At 56.1% G+C, this 18,932-nt stretch overlaps 1 protein-coding gene across 13 annotated transcripts in view; it reads left to right on the top strand.

Annotated features, from left to right (window-relative positions):
- LOC113883187 (monocyte to macrophage differentiation factor 2) overlaps nucleotides 1-18,932 on the top strand; it is a 125,584-nt gene that overhangs the window by 60,744 nt on the left and 45,908 nt on the right. For 8 of the 13 annotated variants that reach the window (XM_027526608.1, XM_027526607.1, XM_027526609.1 and 5 more), the window contains one exon: nucleotides 13,274-13,872. In XM_027526608.1, coding sequence (XP_027382409.1) covers nucleotides 13,274-13,872 — 599 coding nt within the window. Of the gene's footprint in view, nucleotides 1-920; nucleotides 1,730-9,126; nucleotides 9,247-13,273; nucleotides 13,873-18,932 lie in introns of those variants that run through there. The other 5 variants (XM_027526618.1, XM_027526617.1, XM_027526614.1 and 2 more) reach the window with 5 other exon arrangements.

Here is an 18,932-nt window from a genome sequence, read left to right as displayed (position 1 = left end):
TTATGGATCTGTCACGTCTACAGTGTTTGGGATTGGCGCGTGCGTGGCGTGACTTTTAACAACCGTCCCGCTGGTTCTGGACCTTTTCTGTCGTGAAACTGTCGTTTTGTGTTAACTCGTTATTGGATAAACATTTGTATTAAGAAGAATCATCCTGCTGGCGAATGTGGTCGTTTCCAGTGGAGTAGAAAGAACTTAATAAAAATTCAAGATGCCTCATGCTTGCTCAGTTGTCTTTTTGAAAATAACATTGGTCAAAAGTTTTTTTTTTTTTATATATAAAAGCTGTTCATTGTAGGAAACTTGGAATATTTAGAAAAATATAAAGGAAAAACTGTGTATTGCTGTATAACAAGTTATCCTGGGATGCAGTCTTAAAACAGCAAATAGGCATCAATCTCTCTTTTGGCTCCTGTTGGTCAGGAATTCAGAATTGGCTTCAGCTGGTGGGGAGAGTCAGCTGGGGAGGCTGGCCAAACACCCTGCTTTAAAAGGTAGATCTTGGGACTTCCCTGGCAGTTGGGGGGAGAGGGGGGTGCAGGTTTAATCACTGGTCGGGGAACTAAGATCCCAGATGCTGAGTGGTGTGGCCAAAATATATATTTTTAAAGTAGATTTTATTATTATTCAGGGGTGGTGAGACCAACGGATCAGGAGATGACTGCCACTGAAAAGACAGTTATTCACAGACCCCAAGGGAAGGGGGTGTGCACCGCCAGGCAGGCCTACAGTGGGAAGCACCAGGCGGGTCAGGAAGCAGACGGGGCGGGAGTATGTGGACCACAGCCTTCACTGTGATTTCCCTGGGAAGGAAGCAGCGAGGCTCTCTTGGTCTTTTCGTACCTTTTGTCCAGAATTTGCCCCAACTGTGCATGCACGCAGTTATTTTTGGTTCATTATGATTTTCTTGTATATTGTAGGTTCAAGTGCAAGAAAGGGGTCTCGGGTCCCGGGCCTGTCTCGGTACCTCTCCCAAAATGCTCCCAGGCAACATCAAATCAAGTAAGCAATAAAAAATTAATCTTCATGGAAATGTCAGACCCAAGCAAGCATTTTGGCTCAACAGTATGCCCTCTAGAGGCCACAGGTGTTCAGGTCTTGTGTTTATCACGAGGTCACGTTTTTGGCTAAGGAAATTAATCCTGATTCCTATGTGGTCTGAGACACACTCCCAGTCCCAAGAGCGCTAGAACTTCCAGAGACGTCACTGCATGAGCAGTTTAATAGTCACTGGGGTAGAGGATTTCTTAAAGCACCCCCCAGCCTAAAATCTTTGACAGTTAATATGATTCAAGTTTCTTTATGACAGACCCAACACTCCAAAGTAATTTGATGTGATCTGCTTTAATTGGAAGGACTGATGCTTAGGGTGCAGCTCCAATACTTTGGCCACCTGATGTGAAGAGCCAACTCATCGGAAAAGACCCTGATGCCAGGAAAGATTGAGGGCAGAAGGAGAACGGGGCGACAGAGGCTGAGATGGTTGGATGGCATCACTGACTCAATGGACATGAGTTTGAGCAAGCTCCGGGATGACAGTGAAGGATAGGGAAGCCTGGCATGCTGCAGTCCATGGGGTTGAAAGAGTCAGACACGATTTAGCAATTGGAATTTTAGTGTTACTGTTTGTTCCAATTAAACACTGCCCAGGCTTCATTTCCTATCAGCATGCTAATGACTTTTGAAAGTTATTATTATTGTTTTAATTAAAGACTTTTATTGAAATACAGTTGATTGACAACGTTGTGTTAGTTGCAGTTATATGGCAAAGTGATATAATTTTATACACACACGCACACGTGCTCAGTCACTCCAGTGGTGTCTGACTCTTCCACCCTGTGGACTATAATCTGCCAGGCTCCTCTGCCCATGGGATTCTCCAGGCAAGAATACTGGAGTGGGTTGCCATGCCCTCCTCCAGGGGATCTTCCCAACCCAGGGATCAAACCCCCGTCTCTTTTGTTTCCTACATTGGCGGGCAGGCTCTTTACCACCAGCACCGCGTGGGAAGCCCATATATATATATATATATATTTTTTTTTTTTTTCCTCTTTAACATTCTCTTCTATTATAGGTTATTACAAGATATTGAGTATAGTTCCCTGTGCAATACAGTGGGTTATGCTAATGACTTTGAGTCGCTGTTTCCCAACTAAATAGCTCACCTGAAGTACAGATCCCTAGCACCGAATGTTGGGTGTCTACATCAGAACATGTGCATAAACTTCAAACTGAAGAGCATCAAGTACTGCATCTCTGTGGTCCTGGTGCCCTACACATTCCTCTGTAGCTGTGGTGCCCTCACATTATTCTGTAGGCCTCTGGGTGTCATTCGGTCCCTCAGCCGTGTCTGATTCTTTGTGACTCATGGACTGTGGCACACCAGACTTCCCTGTCCTTCACTCTCTCCCAGAGTTTGCTCAAACTTTATGTCCATTGAGGCAGTGATGCCATCCAAGCATCTCATTCTCTGTCACCCCCTTCTCCTGCCCTCAATCTTTCCCGGCTTCAGGGTTTTTTCCCAGTGAGTCTGTTCTTCCCATCAGGTGGCCAAAGCTTTGGAGCTTCAGCTTCAGCATCAGTCTTTCTAATGAATATTCAGGACTGATTTCCCTTAGGATTGACTGGTTTGATCTCCTTGCAGTCCAAGGGACTCTAAAGAGTCTTCTCCAGCACAGTTCGAAAGTATAAGTTCTTTGGTGCTCAGCCTTCTTTATGGTTCAACTCTCACATCCATACATGACGATTGGAAAAACCATAGCTTTGATTAGATGGACCTTTGTTGGCAAAGTGATGTCTCAAAGAGGCTGAGCGCCGAAGAATTGATGCCTTTGAACTGTGGTGTTGGAGAAGACTCTTGAGAGTCCCTTGGCCTGCAAGGAGATCCAACCAGTCCATTCTGAAGGAGGTCAGCTCTGGGATTTCTTTGGAAGGAATGATGCTAAAGCTGAAACTCCAGTACTTTGGCCACCTCATGTGAAGACTTGACTCATTGGAAAAGACTCTGATGCTGGGAGGGATTGGGGGCAGGAGGAGAAGGGGACGACAGAGGATGACATGGCTGGATGGCATCACTGATTTGATGGACGTGAGTCTGAGTGAACTCTGGGAGTTGGTGAGGGACAGGGAGGCCTGGCATGCTGCGATTCATGGGGTCACAAAGAGTCGGACATGGCTGAGCGACTGATCTGATCTGATCTGAATACATCTAGGTTTGTCATAGCCTTTTTTCCAAGGAGCAGGCGGCTTTTACTTTCGTAGTCCTGTTACTCCAGACATTACTCTACTCCTGACAGCCCTCTGAGCTCCGCTGGGACCTGGGACCCTTAACTGCAGTGCTTGCCCTTGGACAAACATCTCCTCAAGTGAGGAAGTTAAAATAAAATAAAAGGGGCTAAAAATAACTGCAGGCATGTGGAGATGGGGCAAATTAGGAACAATAAGATACAAAAAGGCTACACACCAACTGCCACATCTGAGGTGCTGGGAGCAAAAGCAGGGTCCTTGGCTTGATCCCCACGTGCAGCACCACCGAGGGGATGGGCAGACCACCCAAGCGGCTCCTCCCGCCAGATGCGCTGATGCTCCCGGACCCTCACCCCCTTTAAGGAAGCAGCCCACGCGCCCTGGAGCAAGCGAGGGCACCCAGTTACTCGTGTTCTCTCCTTTGTGCACGGATCCCAGGATAGCCTCCCTCGCCTGAACTGCTTGTCTGGCCTCTTTCCAGCTTCTGTTGATTAAAGGGTGCAAGGACCCAGCGCCTAAGTCCTGGCATCCGTACCTTACCAGCGCCGGGGGTACTAGTTGTCAGCCGAAAGCTGTTTAGCAGAGGATGTGGGAAGACATATAACTGCAGAGCTGTCGGCTGGTGAGTCTACAGGGAGCCCCAAACTCCGCAGTTGCCGGTCATGGTGCTGAGCTCATGGAGGATGGAACCTGAGCCCGAAATCGCTCGTTTCTCCAGCCCCTTCTAGGGATGGAGAGGTAACTTCCTCCCTGGGCCTGCTGCCTCCTTCCCGCTCTCCTGGCCTCTAGAGAGCCCAGTCTCTCTCTGCCCCTGAACCTGCCCTTTGACCTTAACAAGATGTTTTTTCCTTTGGGCACCTTTTGGTTTTTCCTAATTGAGTCCCAGGACTCTGCTGCCCTCTGGTGGCCACAAGGGGCGGCTCACCGCTCCATTTAACCTTACAGTTCAAAATTTTGCTCACCGGCCCATGGTGGCAGTTGCAGGAATACAAGTGTTAATCCCTTAGTTGTATCTGACTCTTTGTGACCCCATGGACTGTAGCCCGCCAGGCTCCTCTGTCCATGGAATTTCCCAGGCAAGAATACTGGAGTGGGTTGCCATTCCCTTCTCCAAGGGATCTTCCTGACCCAGGGATCAAACCTGCGTCTCCTGCATTGGCAGGTGGATTCTTTACCACTGTACCACCTGGGAAGCCCTTATTCTGAATCGGTGAGTGAATTTCCCAGAAGGAATACAAAGATGAATAAAATTCAGCACTTGCCCTTAAGAAGCTTCCAGTTGAGGGCGGGGGTGAGAGGTTGAGACTGGGTCGAAATCTGTTCGTTCCCTTGCTTATTCATTTAACAAATATTCATGCAGCCCGAAATCTGGCACGTGCCTGGTGGCTCAGATGGTAAAGAATCTACCTGCCAATGCAAGAAAGGTGAGTTCAATCCATGGAAGATCCCCTGGAGAAGGAAATGACAACCCACTCCAGTATTCTTGCCTGGGAAATCCCATGGACAGAGGAGCCTGGCGGGCTACAGTCCATGGGGTCATAAAGAGTCAGACGTGACTTAGCAACCAGCACTTTTTCTTACTCTGTGCCATGTGTGGCAGTAAAGAAGACAGCTGAGGAGCCGGCCTTTACAGAACTCAAATCCCAATGTGTGTCCAATACACGAGCGAATGGTGATAAAGGCCTATGAATTAAGCAGGTTGTGAGGCAGAGAATGAGCATGGGGTGACCACTATGAGATGGTCAGGATATGACAGAACTGTTGGCTTTGGCTACACCACACGGTATGTGGGGTCTTAGTTCCCCGACCAGGGCTCGAACCCGTGGCCCCTGCAGTGGAAGTGAGGAGTCGTAACCGCTGGACCACTGGAGAAGTTCCAGAGCCGGGTTTCAGGGCGAGAAAGATGGCATCGTGCCAGCACAGCAGGACGAGCATTTGGGGAAGAGGACGCAGCAAGGGGAAAGGTTTCAGAAGAGGGAGTGAGCTTGGTGTGTTTGAAGACAAGCTTGACGTCGCTGGAGCTCCGTGGTGGAGGGAGAGAGTAGGTGGAGCGGTCAGCAGGGCCCCCCTGGAGGAGGGCGTGGACTTGAAGCTTGAAGGGAAGTGATTCGAGGACCGCAGCTCGGGGAGGAGAAATCTCTGATTTGCATTTAAGGAACGTGGTTCGATATAACATGGACTTGGTGAATAAAAAGGTAGAAAACAAAAGTCTGTGGGAGGGAATTCCCCATGGGTCAGGCGGTTAGGACTCCGTGCTCTCACTGCTGAGGGCCCAGATTCAATCCCTGGTTGGGAACTAGGATCCCACCAGCCGAGTGGCAAGGCCAAAAACAAAAGTCTGTGGGGGCACAGAGGAGGGGGGTGCAGCCAGGTCTGGGGGCAGGGAGGCCTTTCTGGATAAGGGGCACTCATTGATCTATTGATCTATTGCTGCATAACCATGGCCCCAAAACTTAGGGGCATGAGTCAGGAGTAAACATTCCTCATCTCAGGTAGTTTCTGAGGGCTGGGAATTCAGAAGCAGCTTTGCTGGGTGATTCTGGCTGTGTTAGTCACTCAGTCGTGTCCGACTCTTTGCGACCCCATGGACTGCAGCCCACCAGGCTCCTCTGTCCATGGGATTCTCCAGGCAAGAACCCCGGGGTGGGTAGCCATTTTCTCGTCCAGGGGATCTTCCCAACACAGGGATCGAACCCAGGTCTCCTGCATTGCAGGCAGATTCTACACTGTCTGAGCCACTTCTGGCTGAGGGTCCCTCAATAGATGCGGTCAGGGTGTTGGTTGGGGTGGCAGCCATGGAGGTTCCTGGGGCTGGGGGACTCACTTCCAGGATGGCTCGTGCGGGTGGCAAGTTGGTGCTGTCTTGACGGGAGGCATTGGTTTTCTCGCTACGTGGACCCCTCCAGGGTTGCTTGAATGTTCTTCCTCCAGAGGGAATGATCCTGGAGAGAGCAAGGGCGGAAGCCACAGCTTTTATAGTTTAGCCCCTGAAGTCACACTGTCACTTTGGTAGCATCTTACTGTTTACACAGCTCCGATCTGTTTCAGCCTGGGAGGGGACTACCCTGGGGTGTGAAACCAGAAAGTGTGAGTCACTGGGAACCACCGTGGGGGAAGTAACTACATAAGTAACACCCACTCTGAGTCTTAAAGGATGAGTAGACATTAGCCAGATGATGAAGACTGTCTGAGGAACTGAACTGTGTTCCTTTCAAATCCATACGTTGAGGACTTCCCTGGTGGCCCAGTGGTTAAGAATCCGCCTGTGTGTGTGGATTGGATTGATCCTCGGTCCCGGAAGATTCCGCATGCCGCAACAAGAGAAGCCACCGCAGTGGGAAGCCTGTACACTGCAACTAGAGAGCAACTCCTGCTCACACAGCTAGAGAAAGCCCGCCCAAGGGCAACGAAGGCCCAGTGCAGCCAAAGAAAAAAAAACATTTAAAAAATTAAAAAAAAAAATCCATATGTTGAAGCTATAACCCCCAGCATCTCATAATGTGAGTGTATTTGGAAATGGGGCCTTTAAAGAAGTGATTAAGTGAAAATGAGGTCATTAGGGTGGGCCCTAATCCAATCTGACTGGTGTCCTTACAAGAGGAGATTAGGACACAGACGAATAAGAAAGACTGCAGGAGGACATGAGGACACAGGGAGAAGCTGGCGTCTGCAAGCCAAGGGGAGCGGCCTCACAAGAAATCCCCTCTGCTGGCACCTTGATTGCGGATTTCCAGCCTCCAGAACCGTGAGAAAATAAATCTCCACTGTTTAAGCCCCCCGGTCTGTGTTCTTTCATTATGGCCACCTGAGCAGAGTACTACAGTTGGGTACGGTGTACCAAGGCAGCGGGGACGAACTGAGCCAAGACAGAGATGAGAAAGGTGTGTGGTGTGTGTGTATGTTCGTGGCTCAGTCACGTGCAACTCTTTGCGACCCCGTGGACTTCTTTACTATCTGAGCCACCAGGTACGCTAAGAAATAACCAATAGTTGGCATTACTAGATCCTGAAGAGCAGGGCCGTGGATTTTTCTATAAAGGGCCATATAGTAAATATTTTAGACTCGGGTCTGAAAAGTCTTTGCTGCATGAAAGCAGTTTAGACGAGATATAAGCAAAGGGGTGTGGCTGGGTTCCAGTATAATGTTATTTATAAAATAGCAGCTCAGATTTGGCTCACAGGTGGGAGTTTGCCCCCCACCACCCTGCTGAAGAGGGGTGAGGGGAAGGGTAAGCCTTGGGACAGGACGATGGTGAGGAATGCCTTAGGAGAAAAACACAGGTTTAAACCCAGGCTCTCCTTCCAGCGCTGACATTTGCCTCTTCAGGGTCAGAGTGGGGAAGGCTGTGCAGATATACGGGGAGTCTTGCCGAGGATAGGATATTATTTAATCACACAGTCCTGGCCTCAGTTCCTGGATCTACTTCTAGCTGTTTGACTTCTCTGGGTGTAACAGCATCTGCCTCACAAGAGTTGATGTGAGCTTTAGATGAGGTGACTGACATAAAGCCCCTGGCACGGGTCCAGCATACAGTAGGTGGTCAGTAGATTGCTGTTCCCTCCTCCCCAGTCTCCTCCTAGCGAATTTGGGGTCATGACCATAAAACTTTATATCTCAGTGAAAAAGTGAAAGTGTTAGTCGGTTGGTCTTGTCCGACTCTTTGCGACTCCACAGACTGTAGCCTTCCAGGCTCCTCCATGGAATTCTCCAGGCAAGAATACTGGAATGGGTTGCCATTCCCTTCTCCAGTGGATCTTCATGACCCAGGGATCCAACCTGGGTCTCCTGTGTTGCAGGCAGATTCTTTACTGTCTGAGCCACCAGGGAAGGCCTTTATACCCCAATGGCTGTCACCAAAAAGATTCACTCCCAGGGTCAGAATTCTGCGTTTTTATCCAGAGGCCACATGAATCCCCCAGGTCTAGACCAAGAGCAGGGCGGTATAAAGAGAGCTATCTGTGAGAAGCCTTTCTCCAAGGTGGAACCCCAGCCGGAGGACTTGTGTCAAAGTGAGCTCTAAGGACAGGAGCTTCTTTTAAAACAAGTTACTCGAGGAGGGCGGTTGGGCCAGAGCCCCGGAGCTGAGCTGACCCCGTTTTGCGTCGTTTTAAGCAGAAGAGAGCCATGATCTGATTTGTCGTTTAAGACTCTGGCTGCTAAGTGGGGGACGGATTGTAAGAGAGAGGGAAGCTGCCACCCTCGTCCTCTTTCCGTGTTTTGGATGTTCATATATCAGACTAACGACTATGGACCGCCATAAGCGCTTTCCATCAGCGCTTGTCTTAACCCAGCTTCCTCTTTGCCTTGGCCTTGTCCACGTAGGGACTAGAAGGTGGGGACAAAACAGTTTGCCAGCCCCCGCCCCCACCCAGCTTGAGGCCACCACTTGGCCTCAGAGCTTAGCACTGGCCCGGCCTCTCCTGCATAGTCCCCTTGAGCTGAAGATAGAGGTGCGCAGCCCAGCACCCGCTTCTCTGCGGCCAGCCCCACCCACCTCTGCCTTCGAGGCACGTCTGTGCCTATTAATTGGTCGGCACGTGGTGCCGGAGCCCGGCACGCCCCCATCGGCTCCACCCACTCCCTCGAGGCCCCGCCCCCTCCAGGCCTTGTGTGCGTTCATTGGGCGGCCGCGGACCCTAGGCCCCGCCCATCTCGTCGCCCCGCCCACTCACGGGGGCCCTCCCCTCCCCCCGCCCCCTCAGGTCTCACCGGCTTCCATTGGGCCAGCGGCTCGTCCCTCGGAGGCCCCGCCCCTTCCCGAGGCCCGCTCCGTGTCTCGGGTTGGCCGCAGGAGGAGCTCGCCCTCCCGTCTTCCCGCCGCCGGCCCCGCCCCTCGAGGCCCCGCCCACCTGGCCCCGCCCCCGAGGGACCGCCCCCGTCCGTTGAGCGGCCGGCAGGAGGCGTCGCGCCATGCGCGGGTCCGGGACACGGGCTCGGGCCAACGGCGCGGGTAGAAGCCGCGCGGGAACGTGGTGGCGGCGGCGGGGGGCTGCGTTGGAGGTGAGTGAGGGGTGCGCGAGAAGCGGCGGCTGGGGTCGCTCCGTGGCGTCCGGGACTCCGGGTCGCGGAGGTTGGCTGGGCGGCGAGGCCCCGGGGCGGGGGGCGCGCGCCGAGGCGGCTGGGCCCGCACGGGGCGTCTCTCGGGCCGTCCGGGCCAGGCTTGTCCGGTTGTCGTGGAAACAGGCGGCTCTCGGGGGCCCGGGCGCGGTCTCGGGGGGCGGGTCCCGCAGGCCAGCTGCAGGGGGTGAGGGCGGCCTAGCCTGAAGGTTCCAGGAGGTCACCTGCGGCCACCGCCCCCTGCGTCCCTCCGAATGCAGTCCCCCCAACCGTGGCGGCCCCCTTGGAGAGGGGCGCCTGCAGGCGGGCACGGAGCATAGGGGCCCGTCACCCTCTTCTCCAGGGTCGGGGCGACACCCGCCCCCCGCAACGCCCACAGCCTGTTCTGGTTTTCCTGTTCACACAGTAGCACGTTCCCCGCTCGCGTGCCAGCTGAAAGCATTGTCTCCCAGCGATTTCTGTACCATTTCCAGCCCCTCGACAAAATAGCGTCTCTTAAGAAAACACGCAGGCCTGGGGCTCCTGGGGACCCCTGCGGAAGAAACAGGATTATCCCATTTCGGAGCCAGTGGGTGGGGCCGGGGCGGGGCTGCAGACCCAGACACCCGGGCTCCCAGCACCTGGTCAAGTGTTTGATTAATCTGAATTGCTGGAAAGAATTTTCCAGCCCTGATTACAGATGTCTCTGGTTAGTTACAGGTGTCTCCCATTAGCTCCGGCAGCCTCTGGAGTATGCTGGAGAGAGGAGAAGTCCTTAATCCCACAGACAGAAAAGTCAGACCCCTCTCAGGAGGCTAGCACGCCTGAATTAAATCTGATTAGATTATTTTCATCTTTTAAAAGTGTGGCTCTGGCCGGAGCTGTCAATGTAGGATTTATGGCTGGTCGGAATCAGACAGAGCCTGTGAATCCACCCTCTTCCTTTCCTGCCCCGGTGGAAATGCTAATGGATCCCACACTGCAGTTTTGGAACGGCAGTGTCCCTCCACCCATTCGGTCAGCCCCGCACTGACCTCACTCGCTGCTGTGACTTGAGCTTGTTTTCATCAGAAATTGGACTCTTTTCTTGAGAACAAGAGAAAAACATTCTCCAGGAGAAGCAACAGCAGGCGACCTGCAGCCTTGGGCCCGTGTTTCCCCAAGTTTTTGTGTGAAAGAGGAGGGGACTGAGCAGAAGAGGAAAAGGCTGGTCATGCTTCCAAAAAAACAGAGCTTGTTACCCCGGGTGTGCTCCGCTCCGTAGGAAACTCCTGCACGCCTCTTGCCCTTTGCAAAAAACTCGGGCGTCCCATTTTGACAAACAGGCTGTACTCTGCATTCTCTGTGTGATTGTGGGGGAAGGGTGCGTGTGAGCAAGTGGTCATGCTCCGTGGTCCCTCCCTGAAGGTGGCCACAGAGGGCATGATCACGAGGAGGCGAGAGTCTCCTGGTAGAATGGATCCAGCCCATCAGGGTCTGTATTTACTGGGACTTCTTGGGGCTCAAGAAGCTGTTGCTGGAAGGGAATGAGTCAGTGTCTCCTACGTTTTTCTGCCCCTTTTTTGTTGATGTTGCTAACTTTGCCCCAGAGGAGGGGGGCTCCCTTCCATGACTCTACACGTAGCAGCTATGTGTCTGTGATTTTCTGTTTTTAATTAAAGCAGAATCACATAAGCTTTAGAACCTGTAAGAGCCTTACGGAACCTGTAAAGATGCACCCCCTGGTGCAAAATAGCTTTTTACTTCTTCGTTGTATCTGCTCTGCTCAGTTGCTAAGTCGTGTCCAGCTCTTTTTGACCCCATGGACTGTAGCCCGCCAGGCTCCTCTGTCCGTGGGATTCTCCAGGCAAGAATACTGGAATGGGTGGCCTATCCTTCCCCCAGGGGATCTTCCTGACCCAGGGATTGAACGCGTGTCTCCTGCATTGGCAGGCGGGTTCTTTACCACTGAGCCACTTAGGAAGGCCTCTGTTGTGTCTGGGGCCTTTTAAATCCCCGCATTTATTACTTCCTGACTTTTCTGTGAGTTGGCCTTCTGCTGAGACACGGCTTCCGCCATTTTCAGCATTGTATTTATTTATTCTGTACTTGGACATCATCTCCGAACATAGAGGTTTCTCTGCCAGACATCCCTGGCGGACCGCGGGGCTGGGTCAGGACTGAGGGGGCTGTGCTCGAGGTGAGCCGTGCGTCTATGGAGGGTCAGGTCCACGGAGAACGGGTGGTGGCCAGAGGCACGACTTGGAATTTTCTGAGGCGGGTGGTGTGCCTCTCAGGAGGTGCGGTGGCTTGAAGGCACTCGCGTGGTGTGCGAACCATAGCCGTGTGCTTGTCACGTGAGGCCCAGCGGAGACGCTTCTGTGGTAGGTTCAGTCGGGGCTGCGGACGGGTCCGAGATGGGGAGCCAAGCCAGCTCTGCACTCCACGGCCTCTGATTGGGAGGCTGGTGCACCTTCCTCAGGGAGTTCGGAGTCGCTCCTTTCCAGCTGGACTCGAGCCCGGAGGCCTCGTGCGCTCCTCCGCTGAGGACCCCTGGCTGTTTTCAGCAGGTTGGGGCTTCAGAAAGCTGGCCCACAGCACGGGGCTCTGCGGTGGTGAGCCTGCACAGCGGGCTGTTAGCGCAGGGGGCCCCAGCCCAGCCAGTGGGCACGCGTTAGCATTCAGAAGCCAGTCTTTGGGGTGTGATGTTGTTAGGAGCATTTTGAAGAGTTCAGGGTCCTCTGAGGATGGTTCTGGAGGAACAGAAGGGCAGGTCTGCTGCTCAGCCTTCATTCCCACAGCCCTGGGGTCGGGGTGGGGGTGATGACCTCACAGGCCGGGACCCGGGGCCAGGGGCCAGCCAGCCGGGAAGAATGCGGTTCGATGTCGGTGCCTGGGCTGGGGGCCTCACCCGGTTTGGGTCCTGTGGTGTGGGCGTGGATCCTCGTCTTCAGGGGGCTCCCTGGTCACTTCTCCCACCTGGGGCAGTCCCTTCCCCCCCGGGAAGCCCCTCCCAGCACCTGTGAGTCAGGGCTGAGGTGATGACTGTGGCGGAGTCCCGTGCTGATGCTGGTCACTGGGGCCGGTGCCCAGAGCTGCTCTCACCAGGGCCTGGCCTGGGTTTCCAGAGCCTTCTAGAAAGCGGACCTGCCTCTCTGGTCTGCCTGCCTGGAGGGGGCGCAGAGTCGGGAGCTGGCGGTGCTTGGGCTCCCCCAGTGGTCGTGAGCCCCGAGTTTCTGTGGAGGAGGACGTCTTCCTTCCCCTCCACCCGCCCGGAGCTCGTGGGGAGAGGGCCCGGAACCCCGCTCTCTGGAACCCTAGGCCTCTGAGGCCCCTAGTGCACGAGAGTCGAGACTTTAGGAACACTCCTCAGCGTCTCAGCGCTGTGTTCTGATTTCCTCGGCAAGATGGCCCCTCTGGCCTGGCCAGGGCCCACGCCAGGCTGGACGCCGTGGGTGGACCCTGGCATTCCAGCCATGCCTCCGCTGCTTCTGGAAGAGCCCTTTTGTGTCCGTTGTGGTCATGTGTCCATTTGAGTGCTGCCGTCCTGGAAAGTGGCTCCTCCAAACCAGGACCCGTCCGCCCGGAGCAGCGTGTCGGGGGCTTGTGTGCTGATGGCGGGCGGCTGTCTGCGGTTGTCTCTGCCTGTTGGCTGGCTGCGTTGCTGTGTGCACTGAGTCTCTCGGAGCACAGGTGGGGCAGGTGGCGTTTAGGGGAGGCACGCTGGACTCTGCCCTGGCTCTGGGCATCTCTTGTCTGCCCTTGGGTGACCTCGCGGAGCTTCCTAGTGATGGCTTTCCTTGAAGGGAACCCCAGCCGCTCCAGACATGCTCTGTCCCCAGCGGTCCCACCGGCTTCGGCTGTATCCTCCCTGTTTGATTGCTCCAAGGTGCTGTGTCCGCAGCTTCTGCTGGGGCAGCGGGCCCTGGGCAGCCGTCCAGTCTGGTGAAGTTCTCCCTAGCCTTGTGGGCTCCTGCTGGTCGGTGCTCACCCACCTTTCATTTTCTCCCAGGACGCGGCCTCTTCCCTGCCGCTGGCCGGAGTCCCGGGTGCTCGTCGGTGAAGACGAGCCCACCATGTTCTATGGGACCCACTTCATCATGTCCCCACCCGCCAAGAGCAAGCTGAAGCGGCAGGGCCAGCTGCTGTCCAGTGTGCTGTCCCGGACCCTGAGCTACAAGTACCGCGACCTGGACACCCCCTACTCAGGCCTGGGTGCCAGCGATGACCCTGCCGAGCTGTCCACGCAGCTCTCGGCCCCCGGGGTCCTGAAGGTATTCGGGGACAGCGTGTGCTCAGGCACCCACTACAAGAGCGTCCTGGCCACCGGCACGTCCAGCGCCCGGGAGCTGGTGAGGGAGGCCCTGGAGCGCTACGCACTGAGCCCCGAGCGTGCCGCCCAGTTCGTGCTGTGCGATGTCGTGGGCCAGGCCAGCGGTGGCGGGCATGCGTGGCAGGCTCAGGGCTTCCGGGTGTTCGGCGACAACGAGAAGCCCCTCCTGATCCAGGAGTTATGGAAGCCCCGAGAAGGCTTGTCCCGGAGGTTTGAGCTGAGGAAGAGGTCGGAGGTGGAGGAGCTGGCCGCCAAGGACGTGGACACCATGACGGCAGGTGAGGCGGTGAAGGTGGGGGTTCGGGGGACGCGGGGGTGTCTGGAGGGGAACAGATGGAGGGGCCTGTCCACACAGCGGGTGCCTGCTGGTGCCGACTCCATGCCACCTTGTGGAGTTGTGGGGCAGGGAGGACCTCGGCCCGCGCAGGTGGCAAACGTGGTACAGAAAGGCCCTCAGCGTCTGAGGCTCCCGGGGCCTCTTGGACATGGGGCTGTGTGCTGCTGGAGGAAGGGGTCTCAGCTGTGGTGCATGAGGGACGCACTGGAGCTCGGGGCCTGGGCTGGAGGAGGCCCGGCCTGGAGGCGGTGGGTCACTGCCGCAGGCTCGCTGGGGCAGCCCGGGCCCTGAGGGGCCTGCAGCCTCTCGGGTCAGCAGGGCCGCTGCTTTGTGTCTGGCTTTTATTCACTTGGTGGAAAGAAGCTGGTTATCTTCATGGTAAGTGCCATAAAAAATATATGTTTTTTTCAAATGCCAAAAGACTCTTAAACATATCTCGGGTCGTATTCGACTTCTCGTTCGTTTCTTATGAAAATGGTGGCTTTATGTGAGCAAATGGAGTGGTCTCATGTGGCTCAGAGCAGAGGTCATTCGGTGGCCTTGGGAGACCCATCACTTTATGTGAGCAAATGGAGTGGTCTCATGTGGCTCAGAGCAGAGGTCATTCGGTGGCCTTGGGAGACCCATCACTTGGTCCGTGGGGTCAGGGGGCTGGAGCCCTCGCTGACGTCCTGTGTGTGTCTCCAGGTGTGTTGAACACGCGTGTGCTCTGGTGTGGAGCCTGCCTTGCATGCTCAGGGTGTGGGGACAAGGGTGTGGCAGGCGGATTGATGGCCTGCGGCCTGCCAGGGCTGCCACGGGTGGTGGTGGGCGGCAGCGGAGCCCGCTACCCCTTCTGGCCTCAGTCTTGTGATCTGGAGGTTGGGTGCTCGCCTCTCAGGGGCCCCAGGGTGCAGGGGTATGTGCGGAGTCCCGACTATGACCGTCTGGGGTTTGTTCTGTGAGTTCACAGCGGAAGTGGACCTGTGATGGGCTTGGGGTCCCTCTGACAGGGCCAGGTGTGTTATCACGATGTTTTGCGGATTTGCAGGCACCTGGGAGAATGAGAAGCTGCCCAATGAGTAACTGATGTTACTGGGTTGTTTCTTTTATTGGTTTTTAAAAAATTAATTTTATCGAAGTAGAGTTGATTTACAGTGTTGTGTTAATTTCGATGTTATTGTTTCTAATTCTCCTCGGACCAGCGCCCCAAACGCCCCACCCACAGGCCTGGCTGCAGGCTGTGGATTCCGTGCCGGCCCTGCCCTGCTGCTCCCGAGGCCCCGGCTCCTTGCTCGCCTCGCTCTAGGAGGCCTGGAAGGGGCCGCGTCACGCACATGGGCGGAGAGGTGGGTGTTCGGCTCACGGTCACCGTGTTGCCCAGCGTTTCCTCTGCTGGACGGAGAGCAGAGAGTATGTGGGCTGGGCCGGCCCCGCCGGTTCTGCGGGTCCTGGGTGGGCCCTGGGGGGCCACTCTGTGTTATGGGGGTGACTGCTTGAGCGGAGGGGGAGCAGGGCAGCCACGGGGCCGGATGCCATCTGGGGGCGCAGGGCTTTGTCTCCTGTTCCATGACACTGTTTAGATCTGTTCCTTTTATACTGTTGAGGCAGGAGAAGGCGCCCAGCCTATTCAGTCTGGGGGTGGTTTTCAGAGAAGGAGTCTATTGACCTGGGTGGGGTTTCACTGACACACTTATCTGGGCTGGAAGCGGGTTGTGTTACCTGCCTGGAGCAGGCTTCCCGGGCCCCAGGGAGTTGGCCTTTCTGGCCAGCCTCCGACTTGGGCGTGGCCTGGGTGCCCTGTGCCTCCTGGCTGGACCGTCCCCCCGGCCAGTGACCATGCTGCAGAGTGAGCACCGAGGACCCTGCAGGAGGCCCGCCCCGTCCAGCCCCGCTCCACAGTGCACGGGCGGTGGAGCTTCACCAGAGTCCAGGGCCCCTGTGTCAGGTGTCTGGGGATCCTGGTGATACCCAGCTGTGTGCACACGCTCGCACGTGTGAACTCTCAGTCTGCACTGTTCCCCCGTGTAGAGTTCGCTGCAGCCCCTGGGTCCCCAGGTGCCCCTCACCTCCTAGTGCGCCCCGGGGTCCAGGGCCCCCGCCTCCTCGTGATGGCGGGGCCTGCAGAGAGACTGAAGGGTGAAGGTGTTGCTGTCGGGGGGGTGGTCTGTGAGCCCCTCTGACTGCTCCTCCCTGGCGGCCTCTGCCGCTGTTTCTAACACTAGTGTCTCCAGAGAAGGGGCGCCCCACCTCCTGGGTGGCCCGTGATGAGCCCCGAGATGCTGTAGGTGCCCTGAGTGACCCGAGTGTCACCGAAGGCTGTGAGGCGGTGTGGGCTGTGGTGGGCACCCAGACACCAGATTCCCTGCCTCCTTCCCTGAAGATGGGTGACGGTGTCTCTAGCCCCTGGGAGTGGACGGTCCACCTCGTCGGGAGAAGGGTGCGAGAGGACTGGACCGCCTGTGTGGACATGTGTGCATGTGTGTGGACGAGTGCGCGTGGACACGTGCGGATGTGAACGAGTGCCCGCCTCCCTAGGTGTCAGGTTACTGAACAGTCACGACGATAGTGGTTTTCCCATTTGGTCCTCACGTCAGAAGAGCGCCTGTGTGGGGCTCATTGGTTGTGCCAGGTTAAAAGCCCCCTCGTGCATCCTGGAGGCTCCAGGAGCCCCCAAGGCATCCTTGGGTGACCGGGACGCCCCTCCTGGCCAGGCGGTGGAAGGCGCCGTCCGAGGGCGCTGGAGGAAGACCCCGCGCGGCGCTCCAGGACCGTCCGGCCGTCATTACGTGCCCGTAGTGTGTGTGTGGGCAGTGCTGGCGCGTGTTTTCCATAAATACTGCCTTTTCCCAGCTGCCAGCCTGCCCACGATTTCCAGAGGATGGCAGCCCCGTGTGGTGCGGGCGGGGGCCAGAGCTGCTCCCGCCTGTTCCCAGAGGCTGGCATCCAGGGCTTATGCCCCGTGGAGAGGGCTCTGGGCCTGTCCCCTGGAAAAAGGTGGCAGTCACTTCTGCTGACCCCGGGGAGGGCTGTGGGCCATGTGGTTTTCGTCAGTGGCAAGGGAAGGCAAGAGCGTGGGGTTGTTTTGTGTCCCGGATCAGAGGCGAGCTTGTGAGCTGGGTTCTCACCCACAGCCCCAGGGCACTCCGGGCCGGCAGGTCTCTGCTGTCGGGGCCGCCCTGGGCCCAGTAGGACGCTTAGCTCCGTCCCAGCCTTGCCCCCCAGTTGTGACAACCACAGATGTCTCTGGGCCTGGCTGGGTGGCCAGGGGGCAAGTTCGCCCTCAAGTGGGAACCACTGATTTGGACGCGGTGGCCTTGACAAGGCAGGAACTCAGCCTGCCGGCTGCGCCTGTGCCTCCTGCAGGTGCCCGAGGCCGTGTGTCCTGGGCCCTCGGCCAGGCTGGGCATTGGGGCCCCGCCTAAGGGACTGGGGTGCCTTCCTTGCGGCCTGCCTGGCCTTGTTCCCGTCTGGGAGGCAGGGCCTCCTTGACTCTGGGTGCCCTCTTCTGAGGGAGGCAAGCTGAGAGGGTTTCTAAAGCTGCTGTGTCGTGAGGTTCTCTCTGCAGGGACGTCTCTGCATCAGCCCTGGGCTTGTCCCCATCGTCCTGCGGTGTCAGTGTGGTCTGGCACACAGCAGGTGCTCGTTAAATGCCTGCTTAAGGGTTGATGCAAACTAGAAAGGCAAGCTCCTCTGTAGGTCTGGGCTTCAAGGTGCACCTCAGGCTGCAGGGCTGGGATTGGTTTTTTCTGCGGGGTGTGGGCGGTGGGGTGGCCTGCAGGGGGCTTGGGTGCCCACCAGCGCAGACTGGGGCTCGAGTGAGGAGGAACGCGCTGCTCTGGCACCGACCACGGGGCCTGCCGGCCTCCCATCTCCTCCGAGGCTGGCTGGAGGGGCTGGCGGGGGCGGGCCTGTCATCTGAGCAGCCGACTGGGCGTGTGTTTGCTGTCCCATCCCGTCCACGGAGGGGTGGACAGGCCTGAGCCCTGACTAAACTGGGGTGTCCAGGCGTCTGGTGAGGCCGCTGCTGTCTCAGCGGCTGTGTGCTGTGAATTCTGTCCCGCACCCCCCAGCTTCTCGGTGCTGTTTGCTTTTGACCTTTTTTTCCTCCTGCCACGAATCTGACGTTTCATAACATGTCTCTCAGGATGAAGGAGGTGATCTGGATTCTTTTCTCTCACTGAAGAGCAGCTGTCTCTTGAGACTTGAACAAGACTCCCCTTGAGCCTGTTCTCAGCGACAGTCACTGTGGGAAAACTCTAGTTTACGTGTGGGTAAAAGCAAGACAATGGCCAACTTTCCCCATCAGTCTAAAACTAGAAAATCAACTGAGCCTAAAAGACGTCTTTGAGGATCTGTATTATTTATTTTTGGCTGTGCTGGGTCGCTGCTGTTGTGTGTGGAAGGGGGCTACTCTGTTGCGGCGCACGGGCTGCTCACTGCGGTGGTTTCTCGCTGCAGAGCACAGGCTCCCAGGCACACGGGTCAGGATTGCAGGCTCAGGAGTCGTGGCTCTCGGGCTCTAGAGTGCGGGCTTGGTAGTTAAGGCACACCGGCTTAGTTGGCTCCGAGGAATGTGGTGTCTTCCCAGACTACAGATCAGATCCATGTCCCCTGCATTGGCAGGTAGATTCTTATCCATTGTACCACGAGGGAAGGCTGTTCTTGAGGATTTTTAATTCAAAGAGAACATAAAGTTGGTTAGCTGCTAACAAACCAGTTTCATTCTTCGATTCACTGCTTAGATTAAAAAAAAAAAAAAACATTACAGCCTTTAGTGTCACATTGAGGCGGGGTGTTGGAAGGAAGCCTAGAAGCCCTGTCTCCTGAGCCCGATGTACCCACCTGGGGCCTGGCTGGCAGCACCTTCCCCTGCCGCCCCCCGGAGACTTCAGGCCACGTCATCTAAGGAGCCTTCGAAGGCTCACCGCTTAACACACAAGACATGGGGCGATCCGATCTGGTGCAGAATGTCTGAAAGACACAAAACTCTCAAAATTGACAACACTAAGGAACTGGCTA

This window comes from Bos indicus x Bos taurus, chromosome 25, assembly GCF_003369695.1.
Source record: "Bos indicus x Bos taurus breed Angus x Brahman F1 hybrid chromosome 25, Bos_hybrid_MaternalHap_v2.0, whole genome shotgun sequence".
NCBI lineage: Eukaryota > Metazoa > Chordata > Mammalia > Artiodactyla > Bovidae > Bos > Bos indicus x Bos taurus.
Note: the sequence above shows the minus strand (reverse complement) of the source record. Positions and strands in the feature narration are given on the sequence as shown.